This window comes from Macrotis lagotis, chromosome 4, assembly GCF_037893015.1.
Source record: "Macrotis lagotis isolate mMagLag1 chromosome 4, bilby.v1.9.chrom.fasta, whole genome shotgun sequence".
Taxonomy (NCBI): Eukaryota; Metazoa; Chordata; class Mammalia; order Peramelemorphia; family Peramelidae; genus Macrotis; species Macrotis lagotis.
Window position 1 is genome coordinate 173,330,483 of NC_133661.1, and position 19,834 is coordinate 173,350,316.

General features: G+C 37.9%; 1 protein-coding gene across 1 annotated transcript in view; it reads right to left on the minus strand.

Annotated features, from left to right (window-relative positions):
- AP4E1 (adaptor related protein complex 4 subunit epsilon 1) overlaps positions 1-17,619 on the minus strand; it is a 72,308-nt gene extending 54,689 nt beyond the window's left edge. Inside the window, exons 1-4 of the mRNA XM_074234682.1 lie at positions 17,464-17,619; positions 11,066-11,137; positions 6,698-6,821; positions 1,345-1,418 (exon numbers count right to left, since the gene is read on the minus strand). Coding sequence (XP_074090783.1) covers positions 1,345-1,418; positions 6,698-6,821; positions 11,066-11,137; positions 17,464-17,613 — 420 coding nt within the window. The 5' untranslated portion in view covers positions 17,614-17,619. The remainder of the gene's footprint in view (positions 1-1,344; positions 1,419-6,697; positions 6,822-11,065; positions 11,138-17,463) is intronic.
- Between the last annotated feature and the right edge of the window lie 2,215 nt (positions 17,620-19,834).

Genomic DNA, 19,834 nt, shown 5'->3' on the forward strand with positions numbered 1-19,834 from the left:
TATTTTCTTTTCCACTAAATAATTTTTTTTGTCAGTCTTTGATTCACAGTATTATCTAGCATATAAACTTTTAAAAATCCATTTCTAGCCTTTAGAATATTTGAAAAAAAGTAGAATTCAGAAGAAAAATTAAAATAAATGTTAAGGCAGTGACATTCCAGAGTTGAACACTGGAGTTGTCAGGAATCTGTCCTTAACATTTTGATCAAGTCTCATTTCCAGATTAAACACAATACTCACTTGAGAATTCCATTTCATTTTGTTCTTCCCTAAATCCTAAATCTAAAATGTGTGGTAATATTACATTATTGGGTAGTGTTTTTCCTTAGGACAATTCTATATGCATATTGCAAGTGATATGGAGGAAAGGGATTAAAAAAGCAAGTACTGTGAATTTTTTAAATAGTCTCTATATACTTCTCCTGCCTACCTTTTGATAGATGTGTTAATGAAATTTCAAATGGCCAAAAGACATTCAGCAGGTGGAAGTAGAACAGAGATAATCCACAGGCTGGATAAAAAAAGAACTTTCATCAAAAAAAATGTTATATTTTACAATTAGCACTGGACACAAGAGGAGCTGAAACAAAATCATCTACCTATTTCCTATGGTTTTACTAACCATCTCAAATTTACCATTTTTCTGGATATAGCCTGGAGGCAATCAAGCTACTTTAATAAGACTTTAAAAATATAGCAAAATAGCTTTCAAGTACTCAGGAACTGACTAAAGAGCTTATAGATTTACTAAGGTATTTTATTTTATCTCCTACTTACTGCTCATTAATATATCCATCAAAAGGTATACACAAGAAAGATATGGAGAGAAAATTCAAAATAATCAATTGAGAATCAGCAGTAGTTTTTTAAAAAATGTTTGGGGGGGGAGTAGTAGCTATATGCTAAAAGAAAGGGATTTCAATCACTCAATTATTCTACTTTCCCCATTAGAAGAGATAATAGAAAATTTACTGCCATTTCTAACAGACATTACAACAAACAGAATAATTTCCAAAATCTTTACAGTTAAAAAACAAAAGTAGACAGGCTCATTCCAGTCTCTAGAATATAAGTACTTATCTATTCTATACTAGGAATGGATAGTGGAGTTGTTTCTACATTATTCCCTTCCAACCAATACCCATATTTCCACCCTTTCAATCAACTGAGAACGGGGATCAGAGTAGGGATAGAATCCAGTAAACTGGCAAATATGGACTACCCTTTATTGCTCCACTCCTTCTAAAATTATCTTTATTCAAAAAGTCATCAGGAGAAATCTCATGTACTTTCTGAAAACTAATATCTTAATGTTATTTCCCAAACTAGCTACATAAATAGTACCTTTACAACCGTATTCACAAGGAGAAGCAAGAGTTCATGGTTTTCATGTAGAAATAAAGAAACTGCCAAATAACCTACAAAAGATAATAAGAAAAAAATCCCTTCATCACTGCTTTCCAAAAATAAATCAAAATGGCCACAAAAAAAAAACAATGTATGACAGACTTCAAGCATTAGTGATTCAATTGAGGGGTGAAATATAAAACAATTTATACATTTTTCTAAGATTCAAAGAATGTTAGAGTCAAAGTAAAATGAGTGATTATAGATTCTTCCTATAATAGCTCACATTTACAAAGTACTTTAAAATTTACAAAACACATTCTCAAGCTTTATGAAATAAAGTTGTATTATCCCCATCTTATATATGTAAGGTGAAGGCCAGTGAGGTTCAAGGATTTGTCCAAGGTCAGATAGCTAGTAAAGCACTGGGGCTGGTATTTCAAACCAGGTTGTCTGACTACAAACTTACTGTTCTTTCCACTACACTCTAACTGGTCTGTCTTTGACAATTATATAGTCCACAATTATAGTATGTGTTTAATGATTTTTCAAAGGTTTTTTAAAAGTATACAAATCTTAAGTGTCATTATAGACTTTTTGGGGAACATTTTTATACTTCCATACAAAATAATCTAAGAGATGGTTAGGCATGAACTAAGAAAATTTTACTGAAACTGCTTAGGGAATTCGTACAGCTACATCACTGAGCAAACTGCATGATGTCACTAAAATTCTTAACTTACAGAATTCAAAAATTAAAACAGGTAAACCAAAAAAACTCTACCAACATATTCCAAGGAGTCTAGTATAGTGGAAAGTAGGCTGGATTTAGAAACTGAAGAGCTCAGGTTGATGCCGAGCCTGCTACTTAACACACAAATATACCTTATCAAGTCCCTCTGGGCTCAAAAGAACATAAATGTCAATTTGGAAGGGATTCAGAAGATTACTCATCTAATGCAATCACTCAGTTTACATATGAAGAAACAAAAAGAGATCAGATGTCTACGGTCACACAAGCAGAGCCAAGATTCACTGAACTCCAAATTCATCATTCTTTCTACTAAACTACACTGCCATCATTTTTATCTGTAAAATGGAGGACTTGGGCTCAATGGTCTCTAAAGGCCCTTCCATTTCTATGTCTGTGATCCTATGAATCCAGATGTCTCACACTATTTTATTTCTTCTACTCTTCCTACAAAGACTAGTTACCAGACTGCCTCACTGACAAGTTCCACTGATTATTATCCTCAGTTCCCTTTCATGCCTTGTCAGACTCCAGCTCTATAGATGGAGGACCCCAGGGTTCTCCTAATCTTATAATCACCTGGCCACTCTTAATGACTATCTCAAGACAAGAAGAATAGACTTAGACATAGCAAGCACCCTGAGATCTCATTACAAGCTGAAATTGTACCTACAAAATGGGCAGCATCAGCCCTGAAATGAAAAAAGAATAGCAGAGATATGAGACAAGACAGAGGTGGAGACTCCAGGGATGCCAGGAATGTGAGACAGTGGAACTGCAGGAAGCAGTCAGTCAATAAATACTTATTAAGAACCTACTATGAGCCAGATACAGTGCTAAGCACCTGCAATACAAAGAAAGGCAAAAGACAATCCCTTTCCTCAAGGAGCTCACAATCAGATGAGGAAAGGCAACACATAAAAGGAAGTTGAAAAGCAAGGGGTTGAGAAGAGAAAGTAGGGAGGGCACCAAGCTAAGGACATGAAATTCTACAGTCAAGAAGGAAATGAGGGGCGGCTAGGTGGCGCAGTGGATAAAGCACCAGCCCTGGAGTCAGGAGTACCTGGGTTCAAATCCGGTCTCAGACACTTAATAATTACCTAACTGTGTGGCCTTGGGCAAGCCACTTAACCCCATTTGCCTAGCAAAAAAAGCTAAAAAAGAAAAAAAAAAAAAGGAAATGATAAGCTGTCTTCTCTAGGTCCCTCCTTAAATACAGGATCTGGGAGGGGTTCTCTGAAGTCCTCCCTCCAATCTCTCCCATCAGAGGGAGGGAGAGACAAGGGGCAGAGAAGTGATACTGAAAAACGTGATAGCTTCAGAGCTGATTTAATCTTGTAGAAAAATGAGTTTCTGTGCAAATTAAAGCATCTCTGAGGTACCACCTCACAACTCTCAGACTGGCCAATATGACCAGAAAGGACAATGATCATTGTTGGAAGGGTTATGGGAAATCTGCGATACTAATACGCTGTTGGTAAAGCTGTGAACTCATCCACTGTCTGGAACTATGCCCAAAGGGCAACAAAAATGTGCATATCCTTTGATCCAGCAATACCACTACTTGGCCTATACCCTGAAGAAATGATGAAAAAGGGTAAAAATGCTCACTTGTACAATAATATTCACAGCAGCCCTGTTTGTGGTGGCAAAGAATTGGAAATCAAGTAAATGTCCTTCAACTGGGGAATGGCTTAGCAAACTGTGGTATATGTATGCCATGGAACACTACTGTTCTATTAGAAACCAGGAGGGATGGGTATTCAGGGAAGCCTGGAGGGATTTGCATGAACTGATGCTGAGTGAGATGAGCAGAACCAGAAAAACACTGTACATCCTAACAGCAACATGGGGGTGATGATCAACCTTGATGGACTTGTTCATTCCATCAGTGCAACAATCAGGGACAATTTGGGGCTGTCTGCAACAGAGAATACTATCTGTATCCAAAGAAAGAACTGTGGAGTTTGAACAAAGACCAAGGACTTTTTACCTTTAATTTAGGAAAAAAACCTGATACCCTATTGTCTGATCTTGCTATCTCTTTTACTTTCTGTTTCTTCCTTAAGGATATGATTTCTCTCTCATCACATTCAATTTGGATCAATGTATACCATGGAAACAATGTAAAAACTGGCAACTTGCCTTCTGTGGGGGGTAGGGGTAAGGAAGTAAAATTAGGAGAAAAATTGTAAGACTCAAAATAAAATCTTTAAAAATAAACAATCTACAAAAAAAAAAAAAAAAGAAAAGAAAGAAAAATGAGCTTCTGGAGACAATGATAAAGTCCAGGTGAGAAATGAAAGGTCAGAAAGGCTCTCCTCGGGGTGGCTAAGTGGAATAGTGGATAGAGCACCAGCCCTGGAGTCAGGAGTACCTGAGTTAAAATCCGGCCCCAGACACTTAATAATTACCTGGCCACTTACCCACATTACCTTGCAAAAAAAAAAAATTCTAAAAAAAAAGAAAAAAAGAAAGGCTCCCCTCAAGAGGGCCTTTGAAGCAGAGCTCAGATCTTAGACTGACTGAAAATTCACCTCAGCTTAACTTAAACACCATCCCATTCAAGGTATGTCTTGTAATGAAATTAGGCCTTGTAATGAAGGTAGAGAGACCTGGGTATGCCTCACCTGAGAGGAAGGCAATGGCAAGGGCAATGGGTGTTCATTACAAAACTGCTGATGTGGACTATGAATTTCTTTCCATTACTAAGTGAAATGTATCTCCAATTATCTCACTTTCTAGTGGCCAATGGAAACCTGTTTCTTTTCTTTTTTTTTTTGCAAGGCAATGGGGTTAAGTGGCTTTCCCAAGGCCACACATCTAGGTAATTATTAAGTATCTGAGGTCAGATTTGAATTCAGGTACTCCTGACTCCAGGGCTGGTGCTCTATCTACTGTGCCACCTAGCCGCCCCAGGAAACTTGTTTCTTAAGGAAAAGTATTGCAATCACCTGCCACAAAGTTACACGAAGACCAAGAGACAGATCATAGTCAGAGCTGTGCACAACAATTTTAAGTCAATCATCAACAATCATTTATGTCCAGGACACTGTGATGGGCACTGCAGGAAAAAAGGCACTAAAGAATTGTGCAATATGAAAAAAGAAGACATATCAATGAGAACAAGCAATATTTAGAACTTTGGAGCAAAGTCACCAATTTCCTCTATTGTCTAAGATTAATAAAGTGTTCCCTTGTCTAAGATTAATAAAGTGATCCCTTTGCCACCCCACTCTACCTCCCCAGTCCCAAGCAACTTCTTTCACAATTTTCTATGTAAGCTGCAAGTTTATACTTCCTCCTCTAAAAACTTTATCCTTATTCTGATTAATCCTAATTCTCTTCTAGTCCAATTTGTCCATATTCTAGCCTTGAAAAGAAAATGTCTAGGACCAATCTTAGTATCTTTCACCTTAAATCTGTTTCCCCCTTCTATATCATTATTTCTAACAGTGGTACCAATATTATTCATCTCAGGGTTCCATATTCATTTCCTTTACTTCTCATATTTAAGGAGTTACCACATAATTTTGGTAACTCTGCAATATCTTTTGTATCCTATTCCTCTTCTTTAGCCTTAGTGCCACCATCTTAGTTGAGATCTTCAGACACATACAACTAGATTACTGAAATAATCTCTTAACAATTCTTCCCACTTCCATATTCTGCTTCATTAGTATATAGTTACTCCAAGATTCATCTTCTTTATTCCCACATATTGTCCCATGGTCATATTTCTCCTGTGTTTTACGTCTAAGCCTAAAAGCGCATTAATTTTTGTGACTACCATATCACAGGTTTCTTATACTAAGCTTGATTATTCTTTAAGCCAAGTCTAAGACATTCAGCCCTATTAAATTTTATCTTAGGAGATCTGGCCCAATATTCTATCCTACCAAAACCTTTTGGGGAAAAGATAGGTGGCACAGTGGATAAAACATCGGCCCTGGAATCAGGAGGACCTGAGTTCAAGTATGGCGTCAGACATTCAATACTTACTAGCTATGTGACCTTAGCAAGTCATTTAAACCCAATGCCTCATCAAAAAAAAAAAAAAAAACTTTTTGGATATTGCACTGTCATCCAAAATTAGCTGTTTTTCTTTTTTTTATTTAATAAGGCAATGAGGTAAAGTGACTTGCCCAAGATCACACAATAAGTGTCTGAGGCTGGATTTGAACACAGGTCCTCCTAATTCCAGCTGCCCCCATTAGTTGTCTTTCTAACCTAACTTTGTCTCCTGCAAATTTGATAAATCTGACAATTATAGCTTTGTCCAATCATGTCACTAATAAAAATCTTAAACATAGGAATAACATTAACATAAGTTAAACTATGCATGTCAGTTTCCTTCATTATAAAATGGGTATAATGATTGATAGCACCTACCTCATACTTGATGAAGATAAAACAAGATAATGTATGTAAAATGCTTTCAAACTCTAAAGTACTGCATGAATGTGAGCTGTTGTTAAGGAATCTATAAATTACAACATATGAGAGGTTCTACTAAAAACAAACACCATGTATGCTTTGATTCAATGGATAGGATGACTATAAAGATAATATTAAAATACAGAAATCTTACAAACATACCAACTCTCTTCTCTAAGAGATTTCCTTGTTGTGCCAACTTGATAGCATGTATATAGCCAAAGGAAGATTCATACCCAAGCATTTCACAATATATCAGCCTCACCATACATTCCTTCATCAGTCTCTGAAAAGAAAAATTAAGTGTTTAATGGATCTTATTATGTCCCTTTATGATCAATCTATGGTAAAATCATTTAGAATGATGGAGCCAGATATAGGACCAAGACAAATGTTACAGGCTAATCATATATGTTTAAATGTACAAGAATTGATTGATAGTACATTTTATTAAGGAATATGACAATATTAAAGTCTATAAGTTAACTGTCGAATAAAAATTATCATTACATAAAACGTCATTTTAAAAAAGGCCAAATATTCTGGCATTAAAATAGGTGCATTTATGAAAAAAGTATTAAAATATACTTAATTATAAGCCCACATGTCCACCTCCCCATACACACATACAAACCAATGAATTGTGCCCAGGTGGCTTGCCTACTATTAGGTTCTATCTTTCCAAACAATCCTTTCCCTTAAATGAATATTTTAAGTTAATTTTCCTTTTAAAAAGAGAGTGTTCTGACCAGCTGGCAAGCACTAAATCATTCAACAACTACATTTCTCTCTGCAAATTAATAAAATGATATCCTAGTTTGTTCTCCACCAAATTCTACCCCAATGCTTTATCATGGCATGGTGACATTGGAGTCTCAAAGACTCTGCCAATACAACACAAACTCTGGTATTCGAAAATGTCCCCTGTAATAGAGCGAATATGTTTTCCAACTTCCAAACTGACTAACACCAGAGAGGCACCTGGTGATAAATTCTGAGCATGGTCACCCAAGAAACAAACAAAAATTAAAAATGACTCAGGCCTGAGCAACCCCTTTCTACTACTGCAGGGACACTAGCAGAGGGGCATGAAAGGAGACAGAAAATGTGAAAAATCACAGAACATTTAGATTATCAACAAATCCTGACATTCTTGCTATAAATTAAAACAGAAGGACACAGCAGCTAAATGGAAGGATGACTCATAGGCACTCCTTTAAGAGGCCAATAAGTTGATATAGAAGGTCTTGTTGTCTGCATGGAGGCAACAAAAAGAAAACATTACTTTAGAGGATATTTTGTCATCACATAATACAATACTAATGATAAATATTTGCAAAAAGATCGCCATGAATATAACTGCATTTTATGCAAGACTACTAAGAATGAAATGGTTAGGTAATTGTAGGAATAAGATCAAATTATCTGGACATGCATCCTGATACTTACTGACTTTAATGCAAAGCTGGGAAAAATGTAAGGATGGAAGAAATATCTGGGACAGTAAGATTCAGAAAGAAACAAGTAAAGGGATAGGTAGCTTATACCACAGTCTCATGTCACCATACCATGAATACCCAAAATACCATAAAGAATAAAATAGATGACATTTTTAACAGAGATGAAAAGACCTGTTACTACACCAGCTTTCTTTGTAACCAACCATCAACTCTTCTGAGGTAAGATCAGAAATTAGTTAAAAAATGAATGAAAAAAAGATACAACGTACAACTGCAACAACTTAATTCTGAACTACATTCAAGAATTAGAAAACAGGGGTGGCTAGGTGGCGCAGTGGATAAAGCACTGGCCCTGGAGTCAGGAGTACCTGCGTTCAAATCCAGTCTCAGACACTTAATAATTACCTAGCTGTGTGGCCTTGGGCCTTTTGCCTTGCAAAAACCTAAAAAAGGATAAAAGATTATTATAATCAGTACCTTCTCATAAAGTAGTAAGGAGTGAAAGTAATTTAAAGAAGGTTTGACAAAACACATAACAGAGTAGTTATTCTAAATGCGCTTAAGAAAATGGAAGTAGAACAACAAACAGAAGTAAAATGAAAAAGATTTGCAAAAAACATTTTAGCAATTGTTTTCTTCATCAAGGACAAAGGGACTGCCATATCTATAACCTTACAAAATAGTCCTAAATGTGGTAAAAATGGCACTAAAGAGAATAAAAATAGGGAAAACAAGACAATTTAGACCAAGTATTTATAGAAGAGTAGTGAAATCAAAACAATTCTGACAATGTTGAAGAACCAACATTCAAGGTCTCTGAAAGATACCAAAGGCAGGAAAAAATATTCAATCTTATTAATAGAGAAAAACAGTAATCAAGCAAACAACTTTAAAATAATTTCTCAAAACAAATTCCAGAACAACAGAACCAAGTAAAGGAGAGGGTGAAACAATATTCCAGCCCAAGACAACTTAGGAAGCTGGCAGGAAAGGTCTGTGTCACTGGATTGAGAATGGAGTACAGACTACAGCACAGTCTGCACCACAACAACCAGCAATAGCTCTTGGGGGTGACTGAATCTTATAAAAAAAATGAATGTTGAAAATTATCTTTATATGTAATTGGAAAAAAATTAAGAAAAAAATAATGCAAGCAATCAGAAAGAATTCCAAAATCACAAAACTACAGTCAGGATAACACAAGACAAATCTACATTAAAGAATCAAAAGCCTTAGAATCTGATATTTTGGAAGGCAAATGAACAAAACTGAGAATAATTCTTGAGGAGGAAAAAATGGATATTTAATGACACAGAGGACTTTAAAGCATCCCTGATGACGTGAAAAATTTGACTTTCAAATACAAGACTCAAGAGAAGCATAAAAGGTAAATAGGAAAGAAAACACATAAGAGATTCAATAAGATTAAACTGTTCACATCTACAAGAAAAGTCAGTCATACTAGTAGCCCCAAAGAACAGTGATCCAAGACAATTACAAAGGACTTAAGATAAAAAAAAGTTATCGATCTCCAGAGAAAGAACTGAGTCTGAAAGCAGACTGAAGCATACTTTTTTTTACTTTATTTTTCTTAGGTTTTTTTTTTGTAAGTTTTGTATAACTGCAAATATATAACCTCTATCAAGTTGCTTGCTTTCTCACTAAGGGGAGAAGAGAAGGAGAAAATTTGAAGCACAAAAAAACCCTTTTTTTAAATGTTAAAAATTGTTTTTACATGTTCTGGAAAAATATTTTTAAAATAAAAAAATAGAGGGGGTAGCTAGGTGGCGCAGTGGATAGAGCACAGGCCCTGGAGTCAGGAGTACCTGAGTTCAAATCCGGCCTCAGACACTTAATAATTACCTAACTGTGTGGCCTTGGGCAAGCCACTTAACCCCATTGCCTTTCATAATTATTTAATTAATTAATTAGTTAATTAAACAAACAAGCAAACAAACAAATAAAGGCCTAAAAAAATAAAGGCCTACAGGTCTATATGTCTATATAGGCTCATATGCCTACTCTCCCATCTATACAATGTACTTATGAGACTCACTTATATGAAAACCAGGGGCATCCTTGATGAAGGTTAGTAGGAAATAATGAGCTTTCCCAAGTAATATGTAAACTGAAAGATCTAGAAGATTGATGTTCCCACTATTCTTGTTACATAAAAAGCAGCTGATTTCAAAAAACAAAACACTGCTCTATAGATTCTTTTATAACAAAGTATCTCCTATCTGTATATCATAATCATTCAAGATGCACAGGATAATGGATTTAGACCAAGTCTAGCCCCTCAATTTAGATGAGGCAACTAAGAACAGAGAGGTTAAGTAACTTGTCTTCCTAACCCCAAACTCAGTGCTCTATCCTCTATATCAAGCTCCTGAGTCCTTAGAAGATATAATGGAAAGAACCCTCTTGAATAATCCTCTAATAATGAGTCTCAGAAGAAGTACAAAACAGGGAGATATAAGCCAAGAAGGTCTACTTGCTAGATTGAAGTATGCATTTGAATGGACAAAAATGGAGTTTATTGGGACAGGTATCATAGAAGAATAACAAACTGGGCCCAGAGCTGAACAAAAGGAGAATCAGTTGAACCACTTTCAGGAAAGTAAAAAATTCTTTTACTAACCAAGTCTTCCATAAAAGCAAAGGTCCATTTTTTGAATACCAAAATTCTAGTTATGTTGCTTTGACAATGAAACAAAAATGGAAAGGAGTAGTAGGTGTGAGCAGGCTATTATTTATATATATATATATATATATATATATGTATACACCCACAAGAGACTACAAAGAACAGGAGTAAAAGATGTCACCAAGGAATTATATATTAGGAAGAGCAGAGGCTGGTCACATGGAAAGAACAAGGGATTACATAAAGACCCCAGAGTGCTCCAGTGTACCTTTGCAATGTCTCATAGAGATAAAGACATATGGGATTCATCTAATTGGTGAACTATAAGCTATATATAGAGTTCTAATCTCCTAACATCAGCAATCAACAGTCTCAAATACAAAAGAACATTAAAACCTATTTGCATTAACTTTTCAAACCTACCAGTGTGGTACTGGGTGCAGAAACAGTTGTCTTCAGACTAGCCAATTCCTGTTGAATTAATTTCTCTTCCTCCTATAAAAATTATAAACACATTATTATTAAATATGAATAATAGCTGACATTTATATAGCACATTAATGTGGCAAAGCACTTTACATGTTACCTCACTTGTTCCTCACAACAACACTATGAGATGGGTATCATTTTACAATATTTTACACATTAGAAAACTAAGGCAAGTTAATAGCTTGCCCAGAGATAACAGCTAATAAAGATGAGTTACCATTAGTCCACAGTGCCACCTAGTGGACTTTAAATAACAAGGTCATTTTCTTTTTAAATTCTAATGTATGGAACGAAGGGGTGCTCAAAATTATTCCTGTTCTTAAATAAAATTAAAATGCTACTTGGAAAATCAGTTATTTTGATAAATTTGAAAGTTTATGGGATGAAAACTGATCAAATTATTCGTACCAAAAAGACTTAAGGCACAAAAAGTGTCCAGTTTCCCTGTTATCTCAGGGATTATATAATAATTTTACAAGTAAAGAAAGCTATGGGGCATGCATCCTTCCCTTCCTTATATTATTTTCACTATCAAACTCAGTAGAGGATAGTCTAAAAGTCTCATTACAGATAAGTCATTCCCATCTTCACTAAACTCTCTAATAGCCCTCATGACTTGGTTATCAAGCTTAAATGAAGTTTGTAGAAGAGAATGGAAGATGGAAAGCAGTGAAAGAACTCCTTTCTTTTATCCGTCTCCCCAGGTACGCTGCTACATAAACAGTGAGATGCCCTACTGGAGTCAAGGGAAGAGAAAATAAAACAATGAAAATTCAGTATAGGTGATGTTTTAAATAAATTTCACAAATATGCTTTACTTTTATAAGTTATTTCCAGATACAAATTCTCCTCCAGCACATTAGTCTCTCTTATAACAAAAAAAAAACAAAAACAGATAAGCAAAAGTATTATCCTGAAACATGTTAGAATGTGAAACATTTTAAAGTGATATCTAGGGGTGGCTAGGTGGCACAGTGAATAGAGCACTGGCCCTGGAGTCAGGAGTTCAAAACTGGCTCCAGACACTTAATAATTACCTAGCTGTGTGGCCTTGGGCAGGCCACTTAACCCCATTTGCCTGGCAAAATCCTTAAAAAAAAAAGGTTATATCTACCTTAACTCCCAGAGGAAAAGAGATATGTCCCATTATCCTCTGGAATCCAAGTCATTATAATTACTCCATTACTCTGCTTCCTTTTAAGTTTTCTTTTTCATTACATTACTGTGATTATATATATATATATATATATATATACACACACACACACACACACACACATATTGTTCTGGTACTGCTTACTTCACTTCACATCAATTCATAAAACTTTTTCCATATTTATTCTAGGAGAATTCTTCATAGAGGAGGTCAGAGAGAGAGAGAGAGAGAGAGAGAGAAAAGTCCTATTTATTTTTGCAAACTCTTGATACAGTCTTTGTGCTTTGGGGGCATGCCTCAGGAATATTGGAGTGGGGAGACAGTGTCAAATACTTTTTTTAAAAGTCCATGTATTTTTAATAACCAAGTTTGGCACTGGAAAATGCACTTACTTTGGGTATCCATTTTCTTATTTGCAATATGAAAGGACTAAATTCTGACCACTAAGGTTCCTTCGAGTTCTTAGGTTAAGATGTCATGATCCTTTGTCAGTCATGTAATTCTTGATTATCCCTTATGCCACATCTATGGATCATTAGTAAAAAGACACCATAGTCGAACTCCTTGTCTTTTGGGTCAACTGTAACTTTGATTCTTTGGAGACAGAGGTATTCTAAAATTTGCACTGAAAGAATACAGGTGTTTAAAAAAAAGGTTAGATCTGAGCTGTAAAAAATGTTTGGGGTAAATAAAAGCATTATGCAATTTCCCTAAAATAATTTAGCCCACACTGTTCCTCGAACTCAATTTTAGGCCCAATTTCTTGTCTGCCAATACTAATTTTTCTTTTTTTAATTAAAACTTGTTTAACAAACAATATTTTTCTCTCTGGCCCACCTTCTTTCTTACCCTTTCAAAAATAATTAAGCCTTGGGGCAGCTAGATGGCACAGTAAATACAGAACCAACTCTGGAATCAGGAGAAAGAATCTGAATTCAAATCCAATCTCAGACACTTAATAATTATCTATTTATGTGACCTTAGGCAAGTCACTTAACCCCACTGCCTTGCATAAATAAATAAGCATAGTAACAAATAAGTCGGGTCAAGCAAAACAAATACCCCTGCAGTTGTCTCTAACACTGCATCTCATTCTTTATATTTTGTCCATCACATCTTTATCAGGTGATAGGCAGCATTCTTCATCAGTATACCAGAATCATGACTAGACATTACATTTATTTAGAGTTACGTTTTGTTATGTTCTTCTGTTGTCCTTGTTCTCCTAGTTCTGCTCATATAACTCTCCATAGGATACTCAAATGCAGCTTCCATTTTTTCTGTCCTATTTCATCATCTTGACAGCATGTGTGTGTGTAAGGACTGATTTACTAATCTAAAGGACTAGTATCTAACTCTATGGCCTAATCTGGAGAATAGACATTTTTCATTCATTTGATACTGCATATGGATTCAAAAATACCAATGTCTTTCAAATAATCATGAACTTCATTAAAGAGGTATTGTAATATTGTGGGGCTTGATTCAATCAGTACATTATGATTCATGAAGGGGTGCATCTTGAAGACTTCATCTTCACTGTATCCCATTTGAACATTAGGTAAAACTTTCATAACAGCAAATACTTTTGGTGAGAACACATCTCCCTGTTTTGTGCTTTGCTTCCTAATACTGATCAGTTGGTAGCTAATCCATTACCAACTTTTTTATATTTACGTATATATATATATATATATATATATATATTTATATTTATATATATATACACATATATATATGATAATGTATGTATATACAAATTCATGTTGGAAGAAAGACCTTAAGGTAATATTTTGCTCCAGTTTGCTCTTTTTTGTAGCAGCAAGTATATACATATAAATATATTTTTTTTCTTCTCTGTGAGAGGGGTCAGGACAGAATAACATCTTATTAAACATCTCAGCAAAGTGTAGCAATTTACAACATCATCTCCTTAAAATGTTGATTTTCAGGTCTGAAACAGACTTCCTCTGATTTTTTTCTTTTTTTTTTTTAGTTTTTGCAAGGCAATGGGGTTAAGTGGCTTGCCCAAGGCCACACAGCTAAGTAATTATTAAGTGCCTGAGCCCGAATTTGAACTCAGGTACTCCTCACTCCAGGGCAGGTGCTCTATCCACTGCACCATCTAGCCTCCCAGTCTGATATTTTTCAAAGGTTTTTTTTTTCTAGTTGGAACAACTTCCTTCAGTGACAGTTTTTCTTTAATAATGAAAGAGCAAAATAACTTTTTAGCTTATTAATGCAGGAAGGCTTGACTCATACTTGTACAAGCTGCATTTTGCACCAATCAATCTTTCTGCATTTAGTAAAGATAGCATACCTATCCACTTCCTAGAAACTTCAAAAAATTGGGTGTTTCTCAGCAAGTTTTAAATGTCCCCAAGATCCCTTCGTTTTATTTACCTAACACAACAGACACTGGAAGTCTTGAAAGATCCCTCAACTAAGTGCTCTACATAGTATTATATGTGAAATCTCTCATCTGAGGTATTTTAATAGTCTGTATCCTTGGTTCCTGTCTTTCCCCTCACCAACCTATCTTTTCATGCAGCTGCGAAAACAACATTCCTAATGCAAAGATTTAACCATGGCACTATCCTGTTCAAAAAAATCTTTGATGGCTCCCTACATTCTTTAATCTGGCATAAGTCTCCACCTTCCTACATATACTTTAGTTCCAATGAAATGAAATCATCAACTGTTTCCTAACTTTGTCCTGAATTAATCATAACAATCAAAATGCTTCTATATCTGCCAAAAACCTAGCAAGATAAGACCAAAAGGCCAAAATTACACATTAGAAGCAATAAAGATCTCAAAATACCTATGAAAATTCAAATACACTGATTGAGAATTGGCATGTCACTACAAACAAAACTGTTGCCTACAATCCCCTGAATTTATATAACATTGCTCTGGAAAAAAATGTAAGGACAACATTTTTTTTCTTTCTTTTTTTAAAGGTTTTTGCACGGCAAATGGGGTTAAGAGGCTTGCCCAAGGCTACACAGCTAGGTAATTACTAAGTGTCTGAGACCAGATTTGAACTCAGGTACTCCTGACTCCAGGGCTGGTGCTCTATCTACTGCTCCACCTAGCCAAACATTTGTAATAGATGTAGCCATACTGAATGTGGATAATCTCCAAGCTATCTGGAATAAAAAGTTTTCAAATTATAGAGACCTGGTAGAAGAAATAACAACCATGAGCAAACTGAATGATATGCCTAAAAACTTCTTACTGTATTCATCCCAAAGTAGCTTTCAGTCAGCCTAACAACAAATCTACTTTCCAAAACTTTTATTCAAATTACCAAAAAGTTACTCTAGTCATCTGCACAAAGGTCCACAGAACAATGCACATAAAAGAATAATAGCAAAATCAAGGACTCTTTCTATTGAAACTCTAATGAATTAAAAATGAGATTATTAAGATCATTAATAAATAATAATAGCTAATATGTATAGTGTTTTTCAATTGCAAGCAATTTTAATACATCATTTGATCCTCACAACATCACTGGAAGATCCACACTCTGTGTACATTTGGCAGCAAGGGGGTGCAGTGGGTAAGTATGTTAACTTGGAAGACCTGAGTTCAAATTCAGCCCAGATATTTAAAAGTTGTGTGACCCTGGGCACATCACTTACCCTTTCTCAGAATCATTTTCCCCACTTAGAAAATGGGGATAAAAATAAAATTCACCTCAAAGGATTTTTTTGAGTCTCCAATGAGAGAACATATGTGTGGCACTTGGTAAAACTTCAAAGCAATCTACAAATATTATCTTATGCTATTGTCAGTCCTTTGTTTTTGAAGAGGACCAACAATGTAACAAGGCTGATGGTTTGACATGCATGTGAACTGGTTTTTAAGTAAGGTAGAATAACAGTTAATAAAATTTACAAAAGTAAGGACAGCTAGGTGATGCTGTGGATAGAGCATCAGCCTGGAGTCAGGAGAACTTGGGTTCATATCCAGACTCAAAACACAACGACTAGCTGTGTGACCTTGGAGCAAGACACTTAAGTGGATCCCAACAGAGAAAGTGAGGTCCGTGACTTAGCTCGGGACCTCCTCACACACATCCAATTTGTGTGCTCACCATGACAGGACCTCCCTGATGTCATGGTCTTCTTTAAGAAAAAAAGGACAAACATCATCATCAGCCTCACTCTCTCATCCAGAGCTGTGGAAGACCAGCAACAAGACAATAACCAAGATGACCGGCCCCAGCCCAGGATGCAGAGGATGACCTTGGTTGGCGTGTTCTATTTCTGACCAACTTCTAAGTGCTCATGGCTGCTGTAATTCTGGAGGGAGAGCCTTCATACACTTGAGGGAAAAAATCCTGCTAAGTCACTGATGGGTCTGAGGCCTGCAGGTTTTCTTCAACCTGGGCTAGGCCATCTGAGAAGACAGTTTTACCATGTGGCTGCTGCCCATGCTACAGCTTCTTGGAACCACAAGTAAGATTATATGTATTATATACCATACTATACATATACGTGTATGTGTGTACAGATATACAGGCATTACTTTTTGAGCGTGTTTACAGATTATACGTTGCACAACATATCCCTAAACCCGTGCCGTGTGCCTGGCTACGTGATTACATGCCAGTCTCTCTGGATGTTGGGCATTCTCTGCGGGATGAGGTGCGGCACGGTCTGCTGACATGCCCGCGCACACGGGCTACCTGCCCTAGACAAGCACCGGTGCGGACCGGGCTGTGCTCCAACTAGGCTTGGACAAGTCCTGGCCATTCAGGGGCCCCGGGGGTGCCGCGGGGGCCCAGGGCCAACGCCTGAACCCCGTCTTCGGGAAGGGAAGCCCCCCTCCTTGGAAGCTTCCCCGGCCCGGGGCCTTCCTCCCTGCTCCTCCGCCCCACGCCCCCCGGGGCCTGAAGAAGGGGCGAGACCTGAGTTCGAGCCCCGCTCGCGGCTCCTCCTCCTGGCGAGTCACCGCGCGGAGTCGCGCCGGGGCGGAACCAGGGCGGGAAAACATAAAGCCGGCCGGGGGCGCCGGGAGTCCGGGGTGCGGGGCCCAGCCTCGGGGGGCAGCGGGGGTCCCAGAGGGGCTCCGCGGGGCAGGGTGTGGCGGGGGGCGTCCCTGACTACGGGGAAGGGACCCCGGACCTGCCCCCCGCCCGGGCTGCGCCCCCGCGGCCACCTACGTGCTTGGACGTGAGCGCCGTGATGCTGCGGACGAGGCTGCCCAGGCGGGAGGACACGGAGGCGCGGGGCGCCCCGGGGCCGCCGGCCGCCTGCGGCTGCAGGAAGAGCCCCGGCAGCGCCGTCAGGGTCTTCTCTACGATGTCGCTCATCGCGGCCCCGCGGCTTCCCCGCCCCGTCCCGGAAGTCCGCCGAGCCGGCGCCGCGCGCACTTCCGGCGCGTTTGAACAAGGAAACTTTATTTGGGCCGATGCGGTGAACACGGACACGGCCGCGCGGCCGCCGCAGGGGGGCGCGAGAGGCTGGAGGAAAGGCAACCCCCCCCCCCCCGGGCCGCCGCGGCCCCCCACCCCCACCCCGGATCGCCAGGCGCCGCTGCCTGCGGGGCTCGTTGGAAGCGGGGACAAGGGGGACGTGGCGCCCACGTCATTATTCCCACTTTACAGATGAAGCTGTTCTTCCTATAGCAGGAGTCCAGACGTCATTATTCCCATTTTACAGATGAAACTGTACTATAGCTGGAGTCCAGATGTCATTATTCCCATTTTACTTTCTAGAGCTAGAGTACAGGTATCATGATTCTCCTTTTTACAGATGAGGCGGTGTTTTCCAGATAGAGTCCAGATGTCATTATTCCCATTTTACAAGATGAGGATGTCCTTTCTAGATCTAGAGTACAGATATCATTATTCCCATTTTATAGATAAGGCTGTCCTTCCTGGAACTAGAGTCCAGATGTCATTATTCCCATTTTACAGATGAAACTGTACTCCTATAGCTGGAGTCCAGATGTCATTATTCCCATTTTACTTTCTAGAGCTAGAGTACAGATATCATGATTCTCCTTTTTACAGATGAGGTGGTGTTTTCCAGATAGAGTCCAGATGTCATTATTCCCATTTTACAGATGAACCTGTTCTTCCTATAGCTGGAGTCCAGATGTCATTATTCCCATTTTACTTTCTAGAGCTAGAGTACAGATATCATGAGTCTCCTTTTTACAGATGAGGCAGTGTTTTCCAGATAGAGTCCAGATGTCATTATTCCCATTTTACAGATGAAGCTGTTCTTCCTATAGCTGTAGTCCAGATGTCATTATTCCCATTTTACAAGATGAGGATGTCCTTTCTAGATCTAGAGTACAGATATCATTATTCCCATTTTATAGATAAGGCTGTCCTTCCTGGAACTAGAATCCAGATGTCATTATTCCCATTTTACTTTCTCAAGCTAGAGTCCAGATGTCATTATGCCCATGTTACAGATGATGCTGTCCTTTCTAGATCTAGAGTACAGATATCATAATTCTCTTTTTACTGATGAGTTGGTCTTTGCTAGCTCTAGAGTGAACATTCTCCTTTTTACAGATGAGGCGACCTTGTCTAGATAGAGTACAGATGTCATTCTCATTTTACAGATGAGGTTGTCCTTTCTAGCCTTGAATTACAGATATCATTATTCCCATTTTACAGACGAGGCTGTCCTTTCTAGAGCTAGAGTACAGATGTCATTATTCCATTTTACAGATGAGGCTGTCCTTTCTAGATCTAAAACTAAGATGCAACTAATGAAAAAGGAAAAAGTTTTGTGAGAGAGTTAAATGATTTATCCAGGGTCTTCCTTCAAATCCAGGTATTCTTAGCATCATTTGGGCTCATGTACTCTTTCTACTTCATTTCTATCTTCTCTTCTTCCCCCATTCCTAAAGTCCACATCCACAGCCACAATCCACTACCTCATCTGGGTTGCCCCACCTTCGCTGAAGTTTGGAAGGGTACATTCCTCTCCTGTCCTTAGGTAGAAGACCTTCCAGGGTATATCTTATGTTATTCTATAAAAATGTGAGTTTCTGGAGGACAGGAGCTGATCTATTTTTGTATTTGTATTTGTATTCTCCTAATCCTGGCATCTAGTAAGGATGGGGCCTGGACTCGATTCCAGAAGCTAAAGAATGCCCTGGTTTTTAGACACTCCCTTGAAGGGAGAGTACTGAGAGGTTATAACTTGTCCAGTCAATATGTATCATAGATTGGATTTAATCTCTATCCTCTAGCCTCTCTGATACATAGTAGGTGCTTTAAAAATACTTTTTGATTGATTGACTTATTGTTGGACACCATACATTGGATGAGGTCCATCATTTATTGCTAAACTTATTCTTTTTCCTCTATATTCAGTACTCTCTTCTATAGTCCTTCTGTTCCTCCGATCTGTTAGGAGGCAGTCACTAGGGATCACTTAAGGCAGGAGAAGTAACAGGCTTTTTCATGTAAAAGAACACATGCCATTATGGAACACTTTTAAGGGGAAATACAGGACACCTCATAGAATGTAAGATGCATTAGAAGGCATTTAAATTAGCTTTTTTTCATG